The sequence below is a fragment of the Miniopterus natalensis genome, chromosome 11 (genome assembly GCF_054644295.1).
Source record: "Miniopterus natalensis isolate mMinNat1 chromosome 11, mMinNat1.hap1, whole genome shotgun sequence".
Taxonomy (NCBI): domain Eukaryota; kingdom Metazoa; phylum Chordata; class Mammalia; order Chiroptera; family Miniopteridae; genus Miniopterus; species Miniopterus natalensis.
The window spans coordinates 25074916-25095505 of record NC_142091.1 but is presented as its reverse complement, the minus strand read 5'-3'; the positions used below and the strand labels follow the sequence as shown (position 1 = coordinate 25095505).

The window sequence follows — 20590 nt, the reverse complement described above, 5'->3', positions numbered from 1 at the left end:
ACCTCAGCCCTTTCCATATCATCGCTTGGGTAACTCCTCTTTGATCTTTGATACCATATTTAGGCATTACTTCCTCTGCGAAGGCTCCCCTGATTGGTCTTCCCGTCTAGAGTGATGCCCCAGAACATAATTGGTGTTCTTAGGATTGTCTTTTTCAGAATGAGAGCTCCTTCAAGGCGTTGCCTTTTTTCTCTGTATCCCAGGACTGACATAAAGTTTGCTGAATGACTGAGAGGGAATGCATGTGTGTGCCTGTGCAGGAGTGTTCATGAGGGTGGGACCAGCCGCTCACGCTCAGAGGGGCACAGCTACATTAGGGTGGCTGCACCTGGGAGTGGTGGAGCTTTTACTCAAGCAGAAGCCAGTACTTCTGGGGTTGGACCCTGAGCTAAGCAAAGACCGAGAGTGGGGAAGGGAGCTCCATCTTCCCAGGAGAAGATTGTATGGCCACTTCTGAAGCAGTGTCACCAGTGCTGCTATTATCTCAAGCTCCCAGACCCTGGGACTGAGTGTTGCCTTCATCCTGGGGTCCCAGGAGGTCATCTAATCACATCACATCTTACAATCCTGTTTTTTCACATCTACCCCTTTCTTTCTATTGCAACACTACACCCCACCCCATCTCTGCTGCTCTCCCTACAGCCTCCCTTCCCCTCACCTTTGCTCTCCCCTATGCCTGACTCCTCTAAAACTTGCACACCACTGTCATAAGGATGGTCCTTAAATACTGATTATCATATCACCACTTCATGGAAAACCAGTGCTTCCCAGATAAATCCTAAATTCTTCAACCTGGAATTAAAGTTCGTGGTCAGTCTTTTTCCAGATGTTACCTGCATCCATACTTCTCACTCCCCCCCCTTCCAGACTCGGGTCCCAGCCTATAACCTCCCCCCCCAATACTATGTGTACTGCTTCTTTCTCATTGCTCATGCTCTGTCCCTGCTCAGTGTCCTCACTTTTCCATTTTGTTATCTAATCCTACTTCTCCTTAACTCCAGCATTTTTCATGAAGTGTTTTCTTACCTCTTCTACCCCCTGCAATCTTTTCCTTTTCTGAACAAATATATTCCTAGAATATTTGAACCTATATCAATGCATCAACCACTCACTTGGCACCTAATCAAATACTGCACCCATGCAGCCCCTTAAGTTTTCTGTTATTAGGTAATGAACTCTTTTGTATCCCTCTGCAGAACCCAGAAAAGTGCTGGGAGAGCAGTAAGTGCATATTAAGTGTTGGTCCAACAAAAAGCAAAGGGGAGGTGTGGAATGAAAGGGGGCAAAAAGTCTTTGGGTTTTATTTTAATTTGGTTGTGAATACTATTTGTCTTTTGGCTTGTCACTTAACTCTCTTAACCTCAGTTTTCTCATCAGTAAATTGAGGATAATCTTACCAGCTCTCCAGTGGTTACCGGGTTATGGTGAACAGCAAATGAGAAATTATATGTTCATGTACTTTATGACCTCTTACAGTATGTTATCAAGATTTTTCTTTTAATTTCCATTTTAAAATATTTTTCTTCTTACTTTTAGACTTGCAACCTTATTTCTCGAAAGAGGGCCCAACAGGATAGGCGGTCTTTACAAAAAGGCTGTTTACAGACACTACACAGACGAGACCTACTCCACAGAGATCCCCAAACCGCCCTGGCTTGGATTCCTGGGCCCCATCCTGAGGGCTGAAGTGGGGGATGTGATTGTCATCCACTTAAAGAACTTTGCTTCCCGGCCTTACTCTTTGCATCCACATGGTGTTTTCTACGACAAAGATTCAGAAGGTAAATATCGATCCTGTATTATTGGTGTCGTGTCTCCAAGGCAACTGCCAGTTACAATGAAAGGGAGCCTAAGAACACAGTGAATACATGTGTCGGTTTGTCATCTCCCTGTCTCCTCCTGTCCTATCTCCATCCGTTCCCCCTTCTCTTTCTCTCCTCCCCATTCCCCCCTCTTATTTCTGCCCTACCTTCTTTCTCACTCTTAGTTACATTGAAAAGGAGCTGGGTGCTGGGCCCCTTGGCACGGGCACACTGTCGCTGTGACGGGCACACGCTGGAGAGAGGGCTCCTCGCCCCAGCAGCTTCCAGGGCCCGTCCGCAGAATAGCCGTGGCTGTGGGGCGGGTGTCTTGGTGAGTCCATCTCAACTCCCCTGCTTTAGGCTACTGTCTCTGGTACTTCATTCCTGAAGCTCTCTGGCTTCTTGTCTGCACTGCAAGAGCATCAATAGTGCAGTTTCCTGAGTCCTCCCTAATGGTTTAAAAAATCTTAAGAAATATTCTTAGACTTTGGATATAAAAGTATTTCTCCAACTTCAGGACCTTTTTCTCCCTTTTCCTCCACTTGAAGTGTGCAGCAAAGCTCTCGGTCCCAGTTTGGTGTTTCTGAGCAGCTGAAGATGGCACATAAAACGGTGCCAGGTAAACTTGAGGAGAGTTTTGTAACTATAAGGGATGTCCCATGATAGCCATGTCTATCTTTTTAGATGTAGAGAAAATAAGGGCATCTATGAAACTTTAATTTTGTCTTTACCTCTTCATAGATTTCTGGGAAGCATACCTTAATAGAGTTTTTCAAATACCTCCCAGATCTAGCCCCACATCGTTTCAGAGGAAAAGTACCTGGACCAGATCCTTACAGCTGGTTGGGAGCTGAGTTGTGATAAACACAGGACTCCACTATCCCACTCCAAGGCTCTCCCCACCATTCCACACTGTCCCTGTGTCTGTACAGGCAGTTAAGCAGCGCCTCTCCTCCCTGTGTGCAAATCTCAGCCGGCCACTGGAGGCCTTGGCCCTCACCTTCCTGCCTCTCCCAAAGGAACTCTCCATAAAGGTTCAGAGCGAAGGCCAGGTCCTTACTTCATGTGCTTTCAGGCCCTCAATTCACTTCTTTTTTTTACCACCAATATATATATTAAAAGGTTTGCCTTTGTTCATAAACCTTCCATTGACTACCCACCAGGTGCCAAAGACTGAGTCCTGGGAAAAAAGATGAATGAATCATAAGCTATATTTGAAAATCAATGACTATAAATGTAAGGGTTTATTTTGGGGATCTCAATTCCATTCCACTGATCTATGTGTTATCCTTGCACCAATGCCATACTGCCTTGATTACTGTGGATTTATAGTAAGTTTCGAAATTGGGTAGATAAATCCTCCAACTTTGTTCTTCTTTACAAGACCTTTTAGCATTGCATTTCCATAAAAATTTCAAATTCGCTTGTTAATTTAAAAAAATCCACTAGGGATTTTGAGGAAGATTGCATTGAGTTTATCGATTAATCGCCGGGAAATTGCCATATGCATTTTAAAGATGAGTTACCATCTAGACAACATTGATTTTCCAATCAATTAACATGAAATTTAGATCTTCAGGTTCTCTCAACAATGTTTTAGTTTTTAGTGTACAAGATTTGCATTACTTTTGTTAAGTTTATTCCAAAGTATTTTTATTCTTTCTAATGCTGTTATAAATGGAATAATTTTCTTAATTTTGTATTTTGATTGTTGCAAGTATGTAGAATACAATTGATTTTTGTATATTTATCTTGAATCTTACTATCTTGTTGAAATAGTTTATTAGTTAATGCTTAGAGGGTTCCTTGGAAGGAAGATTTGAATTGCTAATTACATTTATTTACATATTATATTATTTACATTATGTGTTACACATACATAATTTGTGTCTAAGAATTCATTAATTTCCTAAGTTGTCTAATACTTTGGCATAATATTTTTTATAATATTCTCTTATGATCCTTTTAATTTTTGTATGATCAAAGTAATGTCCCATCTTTCTTTCACTTTTGGTTGTGGTAGTTTGCTCACTTTCTTTCTTGGTTAGTCTAGGTAAAATTTGCTCAATTTTGTTGATCATTTCAAAGACCAACACCTAGTTTTATCTATTTTATATTATTTTCATTTTCTCCTTCATTAATTTCTGCCCAAATATTTATAATTTCCTTTTTTCTGCTGGTTTTGAGGTTAGTTTCATCTTTGTTTTATAGTTTCTTAAGGTGGAAATTTATGATGTTGATTTGAGACTGTTATGCTCTTTTGACATATGTACTTAAAGCTCTAAATTTCCTTTTAAGTATTACTTTAGCTGTATAGCACAAAGTTTGAATTTTATCTCCATTTTTTATTTAGTTCAAAATATTTTACAATTTATCTTGTGATTTCTTCTCTGACCTATAGGTTATTTAGAAGTATGTTGTTTTATTTCCAAATATTTATAGAATTCGAAAAATTTCTTTCTGTTAACAACATCAAATTTAATTTCATTGTGGTTGGAAAATATACTTTGCATCCTATCAGTAATTTTAAATTCATTCAGATTTATCTTATGTGTAGGCTATTGTTTACCCTGAAGAACATTCCCTATGCTCTTGTAAAGAAGGTGTACTCTGCAGTCATCGGGTGGACTGTTGTATAGAGGTCAGGCCGAGTTGGTTGACGGTGTTGTTGAAGTCTTCTATATTCTTGCTGATCTTTCACCTACTTCTATCACTTACTAATAGTAGGGCATTGAAATCTCCAACAATTTTTGTTGAGTTGTGTATTTCTCCTTCAATCTTGTCAGGTTTTGCTTTATGTGGTTTGAGACTCTTGTTAGATACAAATACATTTATAATTGTTTTATCTTTCTGACACATTAACCCTTATCATTATGAAATATCTTTGTTCCAGCAATATTTCTTGTTTTAAAATCTAGTTCATCTTTTGACAGCATGCCAGCTCTCATGTCGTTACTATTTGCATTCTTTTGCTTCCAGCCTATTTGTGTCGTTGGATCTAAGGAATAGACTGCATATAGCTGGATATCATTTTTTAGTTCAGTTTGACAATCTCTGCTTAGATTATTTACATTTAGTGTGATTATTGAATGTATGTATTCATCTACATTTGTCATTTTGCTAATTATTTTCTATATGTCTTCTGCCTCTTGGTTCCTCTGACCTTCCTTTATTACCTTCTTTGTTGTTAAACAAATATTTTTAGTGTACTCTTTATATTCTTCTGTTGATTATGTTGAGGAAGTTTTGCTGGATATAATATTTTTGGATGACATTTTCCCCCGTCACTTTGAGTATACCATCCTCCTGTCTTCTCATCTCCAGTATTCAGAAAGGAACTCAACTGTTAATCATGCCAATGCTCCCCTGTATGTGATGAGTCATTTTCCCCCTTCTGTTTTCATGTTACCTCTTTGCCTTTTAAAAAACACTTTGACAGCCATGTGTCTACGTATGGATTCTTTGTATTTATCCTGCCTGTGATTCATTATGCTTCTTTGATGTGTAATGTTTTTCATCAAATTTGGAACATTTTAAGCCACTATTTCTTCAAACATTATCAAAAATTTTTCTGGTTGACAGTATTACAGCTGTCCCCCATTTTCCACTCCTTTGCCCCCTTCCACCCAGCCCTCACCCCACCCCAGGCCTTCCCCACACTATTGTCTGTGTCCATGGGTTATGCATATATACATATATATTCTTTGGTTAATGTCTTCCCACCCTCCATCCCCTTCCCCTCTGAGATCTGTCAGTCTCTTCAAACATTTTTTTCTGCCCCTTTCTCTTTCCCCTTTCTTTTGGCAGACTATTACACTTTGGTTAATACACACGATGTTTTGTTTATTTTCTTCAGTCTTCTTCTCCCCCTCTTTCAGATACGATACTTCTATTGATCTATCTTTAAGTTCACTTATTCTCTCTTTTGCCACCTTGAATTGTTGTCAAGCCCCTCTAGTGAATATTTTATTTCACTTAATGTACTTTTTCAATGCCAAAACTCCAACTTGGTTCTTTTTTATAATCTGTCTTTTTATTGAGATTCTATATTTGTTGAATCATTTTGCTCTGTTTCCTTTAATTATTTTACATAGTTTATTTTAGTTGTTTGAAATATTTATAATAGCTGCCTGAAGTCTTTACCTGCTAGATTCTATATCCAGAGACACTTAGAGTTTCTGTTTGTTTTTCCTGAATGTGGCCACATTTTCTTGTGCCTCACTTTGTTGCTGTTGTTGAAAACTGGACAATTTTGAGGATGTATGGTAGCAGCTCTGGATTCTGACCCCTGCCTTATACACAATTTTTTATTGATTATTTGCTTTTTGTTTAGTAATCTGCCTGGGACAAATCTGGGAAATCGATCTTTCCTATAGTGTATGGCTACTAAGTTTTCCGTTCTTTTTTCTTCTTGTTCTTATTTCTAAGCCTGTCTACTGAGAGTCACCTCTGTATCTGCCCAGCTTAGAGGATAGCAAGTGATTGGACAGAGGTTGTGTTTAAGCATCAGTAAATCTTCTGTTCTCTGCCATTAGAAGGATAGGAAACAGTCAAAGTTTAGGTGATTTTTGTCTGCCTTGGCTTGTACTTTTTCCTGGGCCTGTTGCCTCTTCTCCTCGAATGCACACAGCATCAGAGTTAGCCAGGAGTATGTGAATAACTGATGTTTCAAGCATAAACATTGCTGGATGCCTTTATTTAATCTCTGGACCACTAAAATGTTTGTGTGGGGTTTTTTGTTATTGTTGTTGTTTTTTAGTCCATTTCTTCCAACTTGCGGTTACTTTTGTGGGAGAGGATTTGCTGACCTCACTCTCTCTTAATCAGTTTTTGTCTTGGTTATAGTTGCAAGCTTGTCAGTGTTGGAGTCTCTCCTCAACTCAATTTAGTGTTGACTCTGAACTAGACACAATGCTGGATACTGGGGCTGCAAAAACAACAACAACAAAAAAACATGGTTGTTGCCTCCAACATAATTATCTAAGGAGAGGTAAAAAATTAAACAGTAGAGTTAGGTGGGTGGCACTAACATTAATTGAGCAGTTACTATAAACCAATGCTTATACTGGAACTCTTACAATCATTATCTAATTTAATAATAGAATTAACTAGTGCTTTCTTGATCTTCATGTGAAATATAATTATGTATTAGGACTATTTTAAAAAGAAAATTTATTGTTTTCTTTTAAGAGTACAGGAAGGTATAAAAAGTAAAAATGTCTCTTATTTGTCTCTCATCTGAAAAGCAATCACTTTTAATAATTTCTTATAAATTTCTCGTAGAAAATTTATATATATTATTGTGTGTGTGTATATATATACATATAAATATATGCTTGTTTATTTCTACAAAAGAGATTATATTATAATGTTATGATGCACTTTGTGTTCATTTTTTATTCATCTTGGAGATTTTCTCATATTGTTACATATAAAGAGACCTTCTTTTAACAGTTGTGCAATATTCCATTGTATGAATATACCCACTTGGTATTGATGATTATTTAGGTGGCTTTCAGTTTTGGGTTGATACCAGCAATTCTACAGTGAATATTCCAGTTCATGTATTTTTTGAAAACATTTTCAACTATGTTTCTAGGGTAAATTTTTAAAAGTGAAATTGCTGGTTATATTCATAGACATTTCTTCTTTTTTGATAGGAACTGGCAAGTTGTTCTCTAAAAATCTGAACATTTTGCTCTTCAACTTGTTTATGAGCTAGCCTGTTTCTCCCACAACCCCACCAATCCTCAATATTCTCAAATCTGATGAGTAAAAATCTGTATAACTTCTAAAAGCCGTATATCATAGAATACATACAGCCAAATTAATGGTTTTAAAAATACTTTAATATTGTTAATGTTACCATTGCTCAAAATCTTTGTCAAACTCCTTCTTGGGAATAACTTTTGGAACAACTTAATAAGCTACTTGCCCCCAAATCACTTTTATTTTATATTTACTGTTTATGTTGGATCCCAAACGATATTCCTCATCTTGAGTGGTGGTACCAAGGATTTGTTTGGGGACTCTAGCCTCACCTTTCAATAATAGCCATTAATGACTCCCAATAATAATAAACAAAAAGAAAGCACATTAAATACATTGTGACTAAAGGAATCTCTAGAAAAATTGCTATCTGTATTGATTTGTATCGTAATTAAAGCAAACTGTGTGATCTTGGTTGAAGCTTCATGACACACTTCCCTAACTCCTGACCTGTAGCCTCTCCATATATAAATTCAGAAACTGCCAAGCCATGCATTTTATTCACAGGGCTTTGGATAAAGATGGTGTACAGTCATGTCACTCATTCATTACTGTATCCAACAGATATGTATTGAGTACGCACACACCAAGTGCTGGGATAGGTCTTGCATATACAATTTCGAGCAAAAACAAACCTAATTTTTATGAAAGTTACAGTCTAACATGAGAGACAGGCCTTAGTCAAGCAGTCACGCACATTATATATATACATAATTTAAAACTTAGGTAAGTGCTATTAATAAATAATAACCAATGTTTATTGAATGCTTACTATATAACAGGCACTATGGTAAATGCTTTATAGATACTGTGTCATGTCAGCCTCAACAACTCTATGAGGTAAGGATTATAACTATCACCATCTTACAGATAGGAAACTAAGACTCATAGAGGAGAAGGGAATTGCCTAAGTCACAAGCTAATAAGTGATGGAGATAGGATTTGATTACAAGCAGTCTAATTTCAGTGGCTGTGAACTTAGCCACTGTCACCACTGCCCTCCTCTCTGTGCGATGCATTTTCGAAAACTGACCTAGTCTAGGGGGCTCAGGACTGCTTGAGCCAGATTATGCTGGGCCTTGCAATCTTTGGGCAATACATTTGACCTCCGTCGGAAGAGTGATGGGAAGTCATGGAGTGATTTTAAGTAAAGAACAATATAAATATAATCAGATTTGAGATTTAAAAAGACACTCTTGCTATGGCTTGGAAAATGTATTAGAGAGGCAAGAGATGCTGTGAAATCAGCCAGGAGGTCACTGCTGAAGTCCATGTGAGAGATAATGTTGTTCAGACTAGGATTGTGACTGCGGAGATGGACATGAATGGATAAATTTGTGAAGAATCGAGGACAGGACCTCGTGGTGCTTTGAAAATGGCAATGGGGGGAGAATAAGATGATGAGAATGCTTCCTTTGATTTTAGCCTGTGGCATTGGGTACTGGTGGTGTTTTTCATGGAGACGGGGTGGTGGCTGAGGACCAGGCTTGGGAGAGCCTGTTTTGGGGAAAGGTTGCTTTGGAGATCTTTCTGAGATTTACAAGTGGAAATGTCCAGTAGACAGTAAGATATCAATGTAAAGTTCAGAGGCCAGGTGCAAGTGGGAGTCGCTGGCACGTAGCCTGTTGGAGCACTGTTGGGATGGGTGCTATCGACCCGGGAGAGGGCTCTGGGCCTGGAGCCAGCATTGTAACTTGAGGATTTCTGACAGTGAATGATAGATAGAGGAGAATGTACTGGAAAAGTAGACCCCAAAAAGAGTTACCAGGGAGGATGGTGTGATGTCACAGGAGTCAAGGGAAGAGAATTCTTTTAAGAGGGAGGAAAATGGTAATAATATCAAATGCCGCTGAGAGGTTAGGTAACAGGAATTTTTTAAAGTGTCATTTGGATTTAATGGATGGTGGGTAGCACTCTGGATTTTTCCTATTCTTCTATCAGGTTAGATCATTTATCAAGTTCAAAAGCAGTAAACTACATTAGTTTAACTTTGAGTAAAAACGGTTTTGTGAAATATTTTTCAGGTTTATATTCTCACCTTATATTAGAGACAATGTAAGCAATTATTTTTTAAAATAACATTTTTGCAACTTTTGAAAACATAGAAGACATAATTTATTATATCATGCAATAATGTGTATATAATGATTTTCTTGAAAATATTCTCTTAGAATTTAATACCAACAAAAAAAATCATCTCTCTTAAGGAACTGGTAAGATCCTTTTTATTGGACAAAGAAAGAATATAACCTAATTATATCAACCTAATACATATTAAAGCTAGACATAATAATATAACCTAAATATAACCAGGAAATTCAGAGCTACACTTAATACTAATGGGATCTAACTAATTACATTAATCTTCTGATTCCTTTATAGAAGTTTTGTTCTCTGACTTTATCTTTTCAGTATTATATAGTATATGAATGTAAATTTGTAAAATAATTCACATTTTTTCAGATTAAAAGATAGCATGTAAAAGAAAGTTTTACATAAACATATACATAAAAAGAGAGTATGTAAAAATAGAGTGAATAAAAATGTAAACACAGTCTACACACTATATTCCCAATAACTTGTGGGGAAGTATCATAGTGTAGTGGGCAGTCAGGCACGACTAGGTTGAAATCTGGCCCAGCCACATGCTAGCTGTGTCACTTTGACTCAGTCTAAACGGAGATATTAACACACACCACATGGGGCTGCTTTGAGGAGCGAGGCGATACACACAGAGTACACACTATGCTTGGCACACAATAGGGCCTTAGCTGTTGTTTTCTCCTGGTATCCTTCTCCAAAAACCAAATGATGTTTCACGGCAGAATTTATTAAAAAGGTATGTTAGATTTTTTTAATTATATCTTTTCTTCGGCTTGCCTTGGGTACACCTGCTCTTGCTGTCTTATTTGAATTTATATTGCTAACACCAGCATATTTGCTGGCACGGGGTTTGTTGAGTGAATGAATGAGACAATGGAGAATGAACTTGGAGTGTTGTCACATCCATCTCCCTCTCAGCCTTCATAGTAACATTGCAGCTGTACTGATAGGAAACTGAGGCATTGAGAATTTAAGTAATTTGCTTCAAGCCCACAGGAAATGAATTTTAATTCATACGGGTTTTGCTTTCAAAGCTCTGGCCCTCACCGTGGTAGCCTGTGGTCTCTGTGTTTAACTGTTTTCTCTTTTCTTGGAAGGAGCCCTGTACCCAGATGGAACGTCTGGGAAGAACAAGAATGATGATATGGTTCCTCCTGGCAAAAACTACACCTATGTCTGGCCAGTGAGAGAGGAGTACGCCCCTGCTCCAGCGGACGCCAACTGCCTGACCTGGGTGTACCATTCGCACATCGACGCCCCTAAGGACATCTGCTCTGGGCTAATTGGCCCACTGCTGGTGTGCAAGGAAGGTAAGGAGGTGCTCCCCCCACCAAGGAGGCTTTACCCAGGTGTGATAAAAAGTGTGTATACATTTCAGGTCTTGTTTTGCCTACCTCCTTTGCTTTATAGAGAATGTGCCTCTTTTTCCAAGCTTTCTGTAAGATTAGAGAAATTCTTCTAACATAGAAGGTCAATCTGACTCCATAACTGGTGCAATAGTTCAGACTCCTGTCTAAGAACCATTACAGCCTTCTGAAACGTATGTTTTTTGTTTTGTTTTTAAAGAAAAAGTCAGGACATTCCATATTCACAGCTGTTAACACCACACTGACCACACATAGGAGAGTGAGACATGTAGTCAAACGACCAGGAGCGTCTTTGCTTCAGGATTTCACCCACATAGTCACGTTGCTGTTTTCTTCCCTGTTGATTAGGTGTGTCTGTGCTCTGTCAAGAAAGTTGACTTCTCTAGGGATAGACAGATTTCCAAGCCTGTGGTTGTGAAGATCCTTATTTTATGACTTTTCTCCTCTACAGTTGTCATTTCCATGAACGGCCTTTGCTGTTTGCATGGTGCAGGTTACTCTTGTACATATAGGTCTTTGATGTGACACCATTGGTGGGAAGCAAAGCTCACCTTGCTTTAGGTTGCTCTGAGCTTTTCCTTCTTCTCTTTTGAATGTGTTTGGTAGGTGTCCTGAACAAATCTTCAGGGACAAGGACCGATGTGGACCGAGAGTTCATCATAATGTTTACTCTGGTGGATGAGAACCAAAGCTGGTACCTGGATGAAAATATCAGGCATTTCTGCACGGACCCCAACTCGGTTGACAAAAACGATGCTGTTTTCCAGAGGAGTAACAAAATGCATGGTAGTGCTCCCCGTGTTACCAAACACATACCGACTGCCTGTGTATATCTGGTACTATGAAGGATGAAAAACACAGAAATATCGAACTTAGTTTTCCAAGATTGGTACCTGTGTGATGGGAATGATTAGAAAGTGATATGAAACACACACTCCGTGTCAGAACCCAGAGCGATCTGAGAAGGGGCGAGGCAATAGACAGAAGCTAAACTGGTGTAACAAAGCTATAGTACAGCAAGCAGAAGGATTAATGTTAGAATCAGGAAAGAATCAGGAAAGAATCAGGAGGTGACTCCAGAGGATGGTGGCTTTAGAGTGAAGAAGAAAGGAGAATGAATCATCATCCTGTAATAATCCCGTGATTCTCAACCTCTTGCTTTATCCAGGAACCACGTTCTAAGCAGCTGCTAAATTTCAAGAACTCTGCTATGCCTGGAGTTCAAATACCCACTTGTGAATTTATATTTTCCCTGACATTCTTTAAATCAACATTTATTGAGCATTCACTATGTGCCATAAGTCCCTTCTAATCAGTACCTTTTCTTTCCATCTTGTTTGCAATCTTTTGTCACTTTAAGTAGTTATTATGTGCCAAGTTTTCTACTAGGTTCTGATAGCTGTAAGATAAGTAAGACAGGGTTTCTGGTTGCAAGGAGCAGAGTCAGGAGAGAAGGCAGATATGCAAATGAAGGATTGGGAAAAGAGGAGGCTGAGGGGTCCTGGAAGTATGAGCAGCACTGTTCACACCTGATCTCATTGTGTCCACATATGCTCCAAGGCTGTTTTCACTCTTGCTAACTGTCCCTTTCATTGAGTGCTTTTCTCTCAAAAAGACCAATACCTTTCATTCCTTTCTGGGACTATATTTTATAAAAGGAGTTTTCTGTACAAAGTCATTACAGTCAAGTGACCTGCGCTGGTTTTCCAGCTGTACTAGAAAATGAATTACCAGAATTTCTGGTTCTGCTTGCCTCTGCAGGGGCCTCTATTCCACTAATGTGCTTCTGTTTTTCAGCCCTCAATGGATACCTCTTTGGAAACTTCCCAGAGCCTGATATGTGTGTTGGTGAATCAGTGTCCTGGCACCTCTTTGGGATGGGGAATGAGATAGACATCCATTCCATCTATTTTTATGGTAACACCTTCATCAGCCGTGGGCATCGGACTGATGTTGTCAACCTGTTCCCAGCCACCTTTCTCACAACAGAAATGATAGCTGAGAATCCTGGGAAATGGATGATAACCTGCCAAGTCAGTGATCACCTGCAAGGTAAAAGTACAAAGACCCGTGTAAGAAGGTTACAATGGAACAATTAAATCTCACTGTCAATGGTGCTCATTCAGTGCTTGCTCTTAGGTAGATTTTTGTATGTGTTGTGTTTAATTAAATATTAAATATACAGGAAAATGTACAATGCTTATGTGGCATCCTGTCAACAGATATTGATTAATCTGCTTGTTATGAACCAAGTGAGAGGCAATTGAAAGATATGATAAGGCCTTCAAAGAACCTACAATCTAGTAGTTGGACATAGTGAGACATTTACAAAATGAGTAACACTAGAGGCAGAATGATAAATGCTCCTTGGGTGTCATAGTCACTTCTCTAGAGTGATCAGAGAGGCTTCCTGAGGAGTTGGTTCCTACTCTGAGCATGGAAGTGGGTAGAAATTGAATAGATGAAGGGAAGAAAGGCTTTCCAGGTAGTGGAAGCAACATGGACTTGGAAAACATGTTCTCTAAGAGCAACTGTAAGTAGAATAACAAATTTTTAGTACTGGAAAGGAATTTGTAGATAATCTCAACCAATCCCCCATCCAATTCTTCAATGTCCTTTGGGGCATCTCTTTTTAAGTAACTGTAGCAGCCCATTTCATTTCTGGGCTGCTTTGTCAATACATTCTTCCATGTATCGAGACAAGATCCATTGATAGGTGAAAAATCCTATGAAAGGCGTACAATAAACATTTGTTGATTTACATGCCTACTGAATGACTTGGTCCTAGTTCCTGGGGACCACATAGGAGAGGAGTGCTGAGAGAAGCCGAGAGAGGCCGTTTGGCCCCAATGGGAGCAGTTTTGAATGGCAAGGGTAAGGAGGTGGGACTGTGTCTGGAAGGCAATAGTGAGCCCTTCTAGATCCTTAAACACACTAGTGACATAATCAGATCAGCGATTTGGGAAGAAAAATATGATATCTGTGTGCAGAAAGGTTTCAATGGGGAGATTCTGGCCACTAGATGCTAGTTAAGAAGCACTGACAACATTAGAGCTATGACATATAATGGCCTCACATGGTGAAAATAAGATTAGGAAAACAAAGTGTCTCAGTGAGATAGATGCAGAAGAAACGCTGCGTGATTAAATGTGGGTATTGACTAACTACATGCAGTCACTAACAGCACAGGGATGCAAACCTTGGGAGCTGCTTCGATAACACATCCTTGTTCCCATTAACTTAAGGGAGCCAACCTCGGCATTAGCCGGCTGGGTTATTCCAATTCAATTTAATTCAGCAATGTGGAGTTGGCCGGTTAATAGGTACCTTAGGGAAGACAAAGATGAACAAGATAAGTTCCCGATCCTCTCCCCAACCCCAGCTTTATTGATGCCTAATGACAAAGAGGAATTGTATATGTTTAAGATATACAACTGGATGTTTTGATACATGTTTACACTGGGAACTGATCACCACACTCAAGCTCATTAACATAACCAGCACCTCACATAGTTACCTTTTATGTGTGCTGGGAACACTTGAGATCCCAAGGAGTACAAAGCTTCAGTGATTCAAGATGAATGAGTTCTAATAACAGCATAACATCTATGGTCAATAATACTGTAGCATGTGCTTGAAATTTCCTAAGAGGGTAGGTCGTAAGTGTTCTCAACACAGGATCCCTACTCTTATAGGGGCTCATGATGTTAAATCTGAGAAGAATCTAGTTTTCAACTAGCATTAGCAGCCATGTGAGACTAGGAAGATTGCTAAGCTTGGCTAGCAGCTATGGACATAAACTAGCGTTTATACATTACTAAAATACAATACTTTCTAAGTGGTCCATACCTTCAGAAAAAATTATTGTGAAAAATTAAAAAATACATACAATTCAATTTAAAAACTCAGTACTCTCATCAAAAGATAATGGTGGCACATTTTAATGAATATCCTCCATCACTATTTTCTAGACCTTTATACTCAATATGTTATTTATAAAATAAAATAGTGCCTTGTAGATTATTTTTTCTACTTGTTAGTATATCAGAAATATATTTCCATGTCAGTGAATATGAGCTACTTCCCTTCCAGTGTTCTTTTTTTTTTTTTTTTTTAAATATGTTTTTATTACTTTCAGAGAGAGGAAGGGAGAGGGAGAGAGAAAAATAGAAACATCAATGATGAGAGAGTCATTGACTGGCTGCCTCCTGCAAGCCCCCTAATGGGGATCGAACCCGAAACCTGGACACATGCCCTGACTGGGAATCGAACTGGGATCTCCTGGATCATAGGTCGATGTTCAACAGCTGAGCCACACCAGCCGGGCTCCAGTATTGGTTATAAAAAGATTACAATTTACTTAACCAGTACTCTATTGCTTAATATTTATATTTCCCCCATTTTTTGCCTTTATAAACTATACTGGTAAACATCAATTTACAGATAAGTTTATACTTTTGTCTGATATTTCCTTAGCAATGTTTTGCATAAATCCTCTAGGTCCATCACGTGGTGTGTGTGTGTGTGTGTGTGTGTAATGGAATATTATGCAGCAATAAAGAGGAACAAAATCTTGCTATTTATTCTTTATTTTTAACTTTGTTCATGGTCCTATTTTCTGGCCAAAAGTTTTAAACATTTGTTCATGAAATTTAATCTATCAGTGTTTTCGCGTATGATTTCTTTTGTGAGCATTTATACGTTGGCTGATGGTTTTCCTCTGTTCTGCAGCCGGTATGCTGGGCCAGTACAATGTTGGTTACTGCAAACATGATACTCCTCATCCCAAGATGAAGGGTAAACAGAGGCACTACTTTATAGCGGCTGAAAAAATCCTTTGGGATTACGGTCCTGAAGGCTATAATAAATTCAGTGGTCTTCCCCTAAATGTCTCTGGCAGGTAAGTTTTTTTAAAAGGTGTTTCTGAGCCTCTTATAAAAGCGGCACCTGTTAGGCTTTTCTCTGTGATCTCATAGGTGACGTAATGACACCACTTGAGGAGTTCTGAACCCTGGATAATCTGCTGGAATTGGCACCCTATTTATTGTTTCAAGATTTGCTGGCTAAATTAAAACACTAGATTTATTCATTCATCAAACATTTCTTGAGCACCAACTATGTGCAAACTGCAGTGCTAAGTGCCATGAGCAATACTAAGCTAACAGAGAACAGAACAAGGCCTTTGTACATATGGAACAGACAGTTTTAAAAAGGAAATAAGAAAGGACTCTTTTCAAATGGCAATGAACTGGCCAAGGAAGGTACCCTTTTCTGTTCAAGGACAACCTGCTGTAAGTTATGGCCCCTTACCCACAGTGCCTTTCCTCCCTACACAGTAAGATACTGTTTTCCTTCAAAATCTAACACTAATGTCACCTCTTAAGAGAGGCCTGCCTTGACTCCTGAATCACAGTTAATAATTTTCTCTCTTGGCTTCATAGTACATAGTATGTTTAAAATTGAATCTAATGATTCATTACATGGTTGTGGACTGCTGTTACTTCTTACTGTAGAATCATATGCAATGATGTCTGTGAAAGCATTTAAAAATGTACAGTGTGATACTAAAAAGTGTTGTTATTACCCTATTACCCTTTTTATGTTAGAGGAAATGTTTTTAAAATTCTCTTTGTGGTCAATAGATTCCCTTTGTTTTTTTCATTATAAATTTTATTCATTCATTCATTGTTTCACCAAAATGATGCACTTGATCCTTATTAAAAGAATTTGTGTGAACCATATATGAAAAACTCTGATATCAACCTTCTCTATAGACCAGTATTTCTCGATAAACAGAATAATGAAAATAAGCATTGAAAATTTTGTCTTAGCAGCCTTTTGCAGAATATGAAGCACCTTTTAAAATCTGAAATTATATTAAGATTTTATGTATGTTAAATGAAATTAAATTACACTCAACAGATATGTAATGTAATATATGAAAGGACAACATCCTAAAGTGACATGAGGAATGCAAGAAGATCTAAGACAATGGTCCCACCCTAAGGTGTTGAAAGACCCTTTATGCACAGAAGAGAAGTAACTTTGCAAGTTACAAATAAGAGTGAGTTGTTCAGGCAGTCAGCCCTCTGGGCATTCAGAGAGAACAGAGATAGCCAGGAACACATCACAGAGGAAATGGGACCTAAGCAGGGTCATGAAGAATGATAGAACTGATACAGTAGTGAAGAGAGAAAATTTGAGATGCAGGGGTTAATGGAAAGAACCAACCATGTAGTGGAGAGTGACTGATCATTCTGATGGTAGGTGGGGAGATTTGCATAGGTGAATGGGCATTTGCATGGAGCTATAGGGAGAGCATTGGGACAAAGTAAGCTGAATATCAATTGCAGAGTTCCTTTAATCCTCATTTGGTTGGCAATTAGGAGCAAACAAAGGTTTTACAGCTGGCATTTGACTACGAAGGTTGCCATTTTGGAGATTAATGTAGTAGTGTGTATGCTGAGAAAAAACTGAGTGAGCTGAGCCCACGTGAAAGAAAGGGTGGAGAGTGTGCAGTCAGAGGGCCATACAATGGTCCAAACACAAGCTGATGGGGGCACGAACCGGGGCCGTGGCGGGGGAAGGAAGGAAAGGAAAACATGCTAAAGGTTACAAAGAAACAATGGACAAAACAAGGGGGTAATGCGCGGGTGACTGCGAGAGGGATGGTACCACTGACAGAAATAAGATAACCTAGAGCTAGTACTACAGAATTTATAGTAGTATATTTCACAACTTTGAAATTTAGTATTTCATGTACAGAGCTTATATGATCACTATCCATTAATTAACTATTTGATTAACTAGAGACCGCATTCCTTAATCATGCCAGAGATCAAAGAGCTTACTATATGCAGAGACTATTCATATTGGCATCAGCAAGAGAGAGAGGGCTGCTTATTCTGCAAAGAAACCAGTTAGCTCTTTGTTACTTTGTAGGACACCGTTCTGGGACTCCAGCACGGGTAAGTAAGGGGACCTGTGCCTTCTTCGGTTGCTGGATCTCTGGGGAAGGAAATGCAACGGGAAAGAGAAAAGAAAAGAAAAGAAAAGAAAAGAAAAGAAAAGAAAAGAAAAGAAAGGAAAGGAAAGGAAAGGAAAGGAAAGGAAAGGAAAGGAAAGGAAAGGAAAGGAAAGGAAAGGAAAGGAAAGGAAAGGAAAGGAAAGGAAAGGAAAGGAAAGGAAAGGAAAGGAAAGGAAAAGAAAAAAGAAAAAAGAAAAGAAAAGAGAGAGAGAGAGAAAGAAAGGAAAGAAAGAAAGAAAGAAAGAAAGAAAGAAAGAAAGAAAGAAAGAAAGAAAGAAAGGAAAGAAAGAAAGAAAGAAAGAAAGAAAGAAGAAAGAAAGAAAGAAAGAAAGAAAGAAAGAAAGAAAGAAAGAAAGAAAGAAAGAAAGAAGAAAGAAAGAAAGAAAGAAAGAAAGAAAGAAAGAAAGAAAGAAAGAAAGAAAGAAAGAAAGAAAGAAAGAAAGAAAGAAAGAAATGAGCTCGCTTATCAACCAGCTTCTGATGACTTTTAATGCTGGTTGACTCTTCCTGGGAACTTCCTTGAAGCCTGTGTGGTCTCTTCTGGGGAGATGGGTGGGTGAATGGGCTAAAGATCAGAACACCAAGCTCCGCCATTCAGGCAGCTGATGGGTAGGCAGAGATGTGTTCTCAGTCAGGTTCCTGTTCTTTCCACAGTGACTCCGAGCTCTACTTCATGCAAGGGAACAACAGAATAGGAGGAAAATACTGGAAGGCTCAGTACAGAGAGTATGTGGATGCAACTTTTACTCGAAGAAAGAGACTCTCTGAGGCAGAAGCCCATCTTGGAATCCTTGGTAGAGTAAAACCATTGGGCATGTTTTGAGAGGGGGAGGGGAGATGTTTATGCCTCTGCTTGAAATGACTTCTTCTCTCGCCTGTCTTCATGTCTCTCTACTTTCATCCTCCTATCCCTCCTCTTCTGGATATTTCTCAGGCCCAATCATCAGAGCAGAGGTGGGCGATACCCTGTTAGTGACCTTTGCCAACAAAGCTGACAAAGTCTACAGTATTTTGCCCCATGGCGTGGTCTACGACAAGGCCTCTGACGCAGCCCCAAACATAGATGGTAAGTCTCGGCCAAAGCTCAGGGGGGAAACAGGATGAGTGTGCAAAGGACTTAGAACTGGACAGACCAGGTTCAAATCCTGGTCCCTTCACTTACCAGCTCAGTGAGCTTGGGCAATTATTTCAATTTTCGAAACCTTTATTCTTCTCACCTATCAATGCAGATGATGGCACTTAGCCCACAGGGCTTTGGGAAGCAATGGAGCGAATTCAGGACAAGGTCTGGCCCACAGTAGGTTCTCAGGAAATGTCAATTCCTTTGCTTTTCCCCCAGAAATGTAATCAATCTCTAAGTGAGCTACATTCACAATCACTCCCATTCCTTTTTTTTTTTTTTTTTTTTCCTATATTGTAACTCCAACCCTAGAAAGTGGTGTGGTCTGTATAATGAGAATTGTGTTCTCTATGATTTCAACTGGTAGGAAAAAGAAAGAGCATATGAAGGAGACATACCATCAGGTTTTGATTTTGTTTTTACTATTGTTATCTATTTATTTATTTTTTTATAAATAAATTTTAACAGATGTCCCCCTTTTAACCCCACCAATCACCTCCACTCCACAGCCATCCCACCCCCAGGCCCTCCCCACACCAGTGTCCACGTCCATGGGCCATGCCCATAAACATACAAGTTCCCCACTTCTTCAAGGTGAAGAAATTTCCTGCTGTAGGTCACATGGAATTCTGTGGGCAAAGGCTGAGGGAAATATCTGATTTCCAATGTTTTGTTGACATCAGAATCTTACGCATAGCCCGACCGGGCGTGGCTCAGGGTTGAGCCTCGACCTGGGATCCAGGCGATCAGGGTTCAATTCCCAGTCAGGGCACATGCCCGGTTGTGGGCTTGATCTATGACTCTCTCATCATTGATGTTTCTGTCTCTCTCTCTCCCTCTCCTTTCCTCTCTCTGAAATCAATAAAGATATATTAAAAAAAAAAAAAAATCTTATGCATAGTCTTTGCTCTGTATCTACAGACAAATATTTATTTTAAACCAGTATTATGTGCTTATCAGCATGTACAGCTTCTCCCCATCAACAGTAGGTAGCACGGGTTCTCTGCACATAAGGAAGGCAGCTTCTGCCCAGCGCTGCAGGAACCATCCTTCCATTCATGATGCTGCTCTTGGGAAACTCTGGGCCTCCTTGGACCTTCCCTATCACTACATGGATGCCCGAGCTAGTTCTTCACATCCCAGTGTAAGGCCAGGCTCATCCAGAGCTGGCTTTGTGGTGATGGTGAGAGGACAGAGGACAGAGGATGAAGGGATGGAGGGAGAATTCCTCTTCCCCAGGCCCATCCTCACCCGCCCTGCTGCAGCATCTCCTGTACCTGCACACTCCTCTTTGGTTAAAATGCTCACAATGGCATTTTGTATGTTTGCAGAAAAGACACTAGTGACAACCCAAATGTCTATATTTTCTACTGTTTAACTCAGCAAATTTACAGGGTAACTT

General features: G+C 39.2%; 1 protein-coding gene across 1 annotated transcript in view; it reads left to right on the top strand.

Annotated features, from left to right (window-relative positions):
• The window catches only part of HEPHL1 (hephaestin like 1), a 61611-nt gene that overhangs the window by 9874 nt on the left and 31147 nt on the right, over nucleotides 1-20590 (top strand). Inside the window, exons 2-8 of the mRNA XM_016206786.2 lie at nucleotides 1537-1781; nucleotides 10772-10984; nucleotides 11648-11827; nucleotides 12839-13093; nucleotides 15773-15941; nucleotides 18723-18862; nucleotides 19003-19134. Of these exons, the coding sequence (XP_016062272.2) occupies nucleotides 1537-1781; nucleotides 10772-10984; nucleotides 11648-11827; nucleotides 12839-13093; nucleotides 15773-15941; nucleotides 18723-18862; nucleotides 19003-19134 (1334 nt within the window). The remainder of the gene's footprint in view (nucleotides 1-1536; nucleotides 1782-10771; nucleotides 10985-11647; nucleotides 11828-12838; nucleotides 13094-15772; nucleotides 15942-18722; nucleotides 18863-19002; nucleotides 19135-20590) is intronic.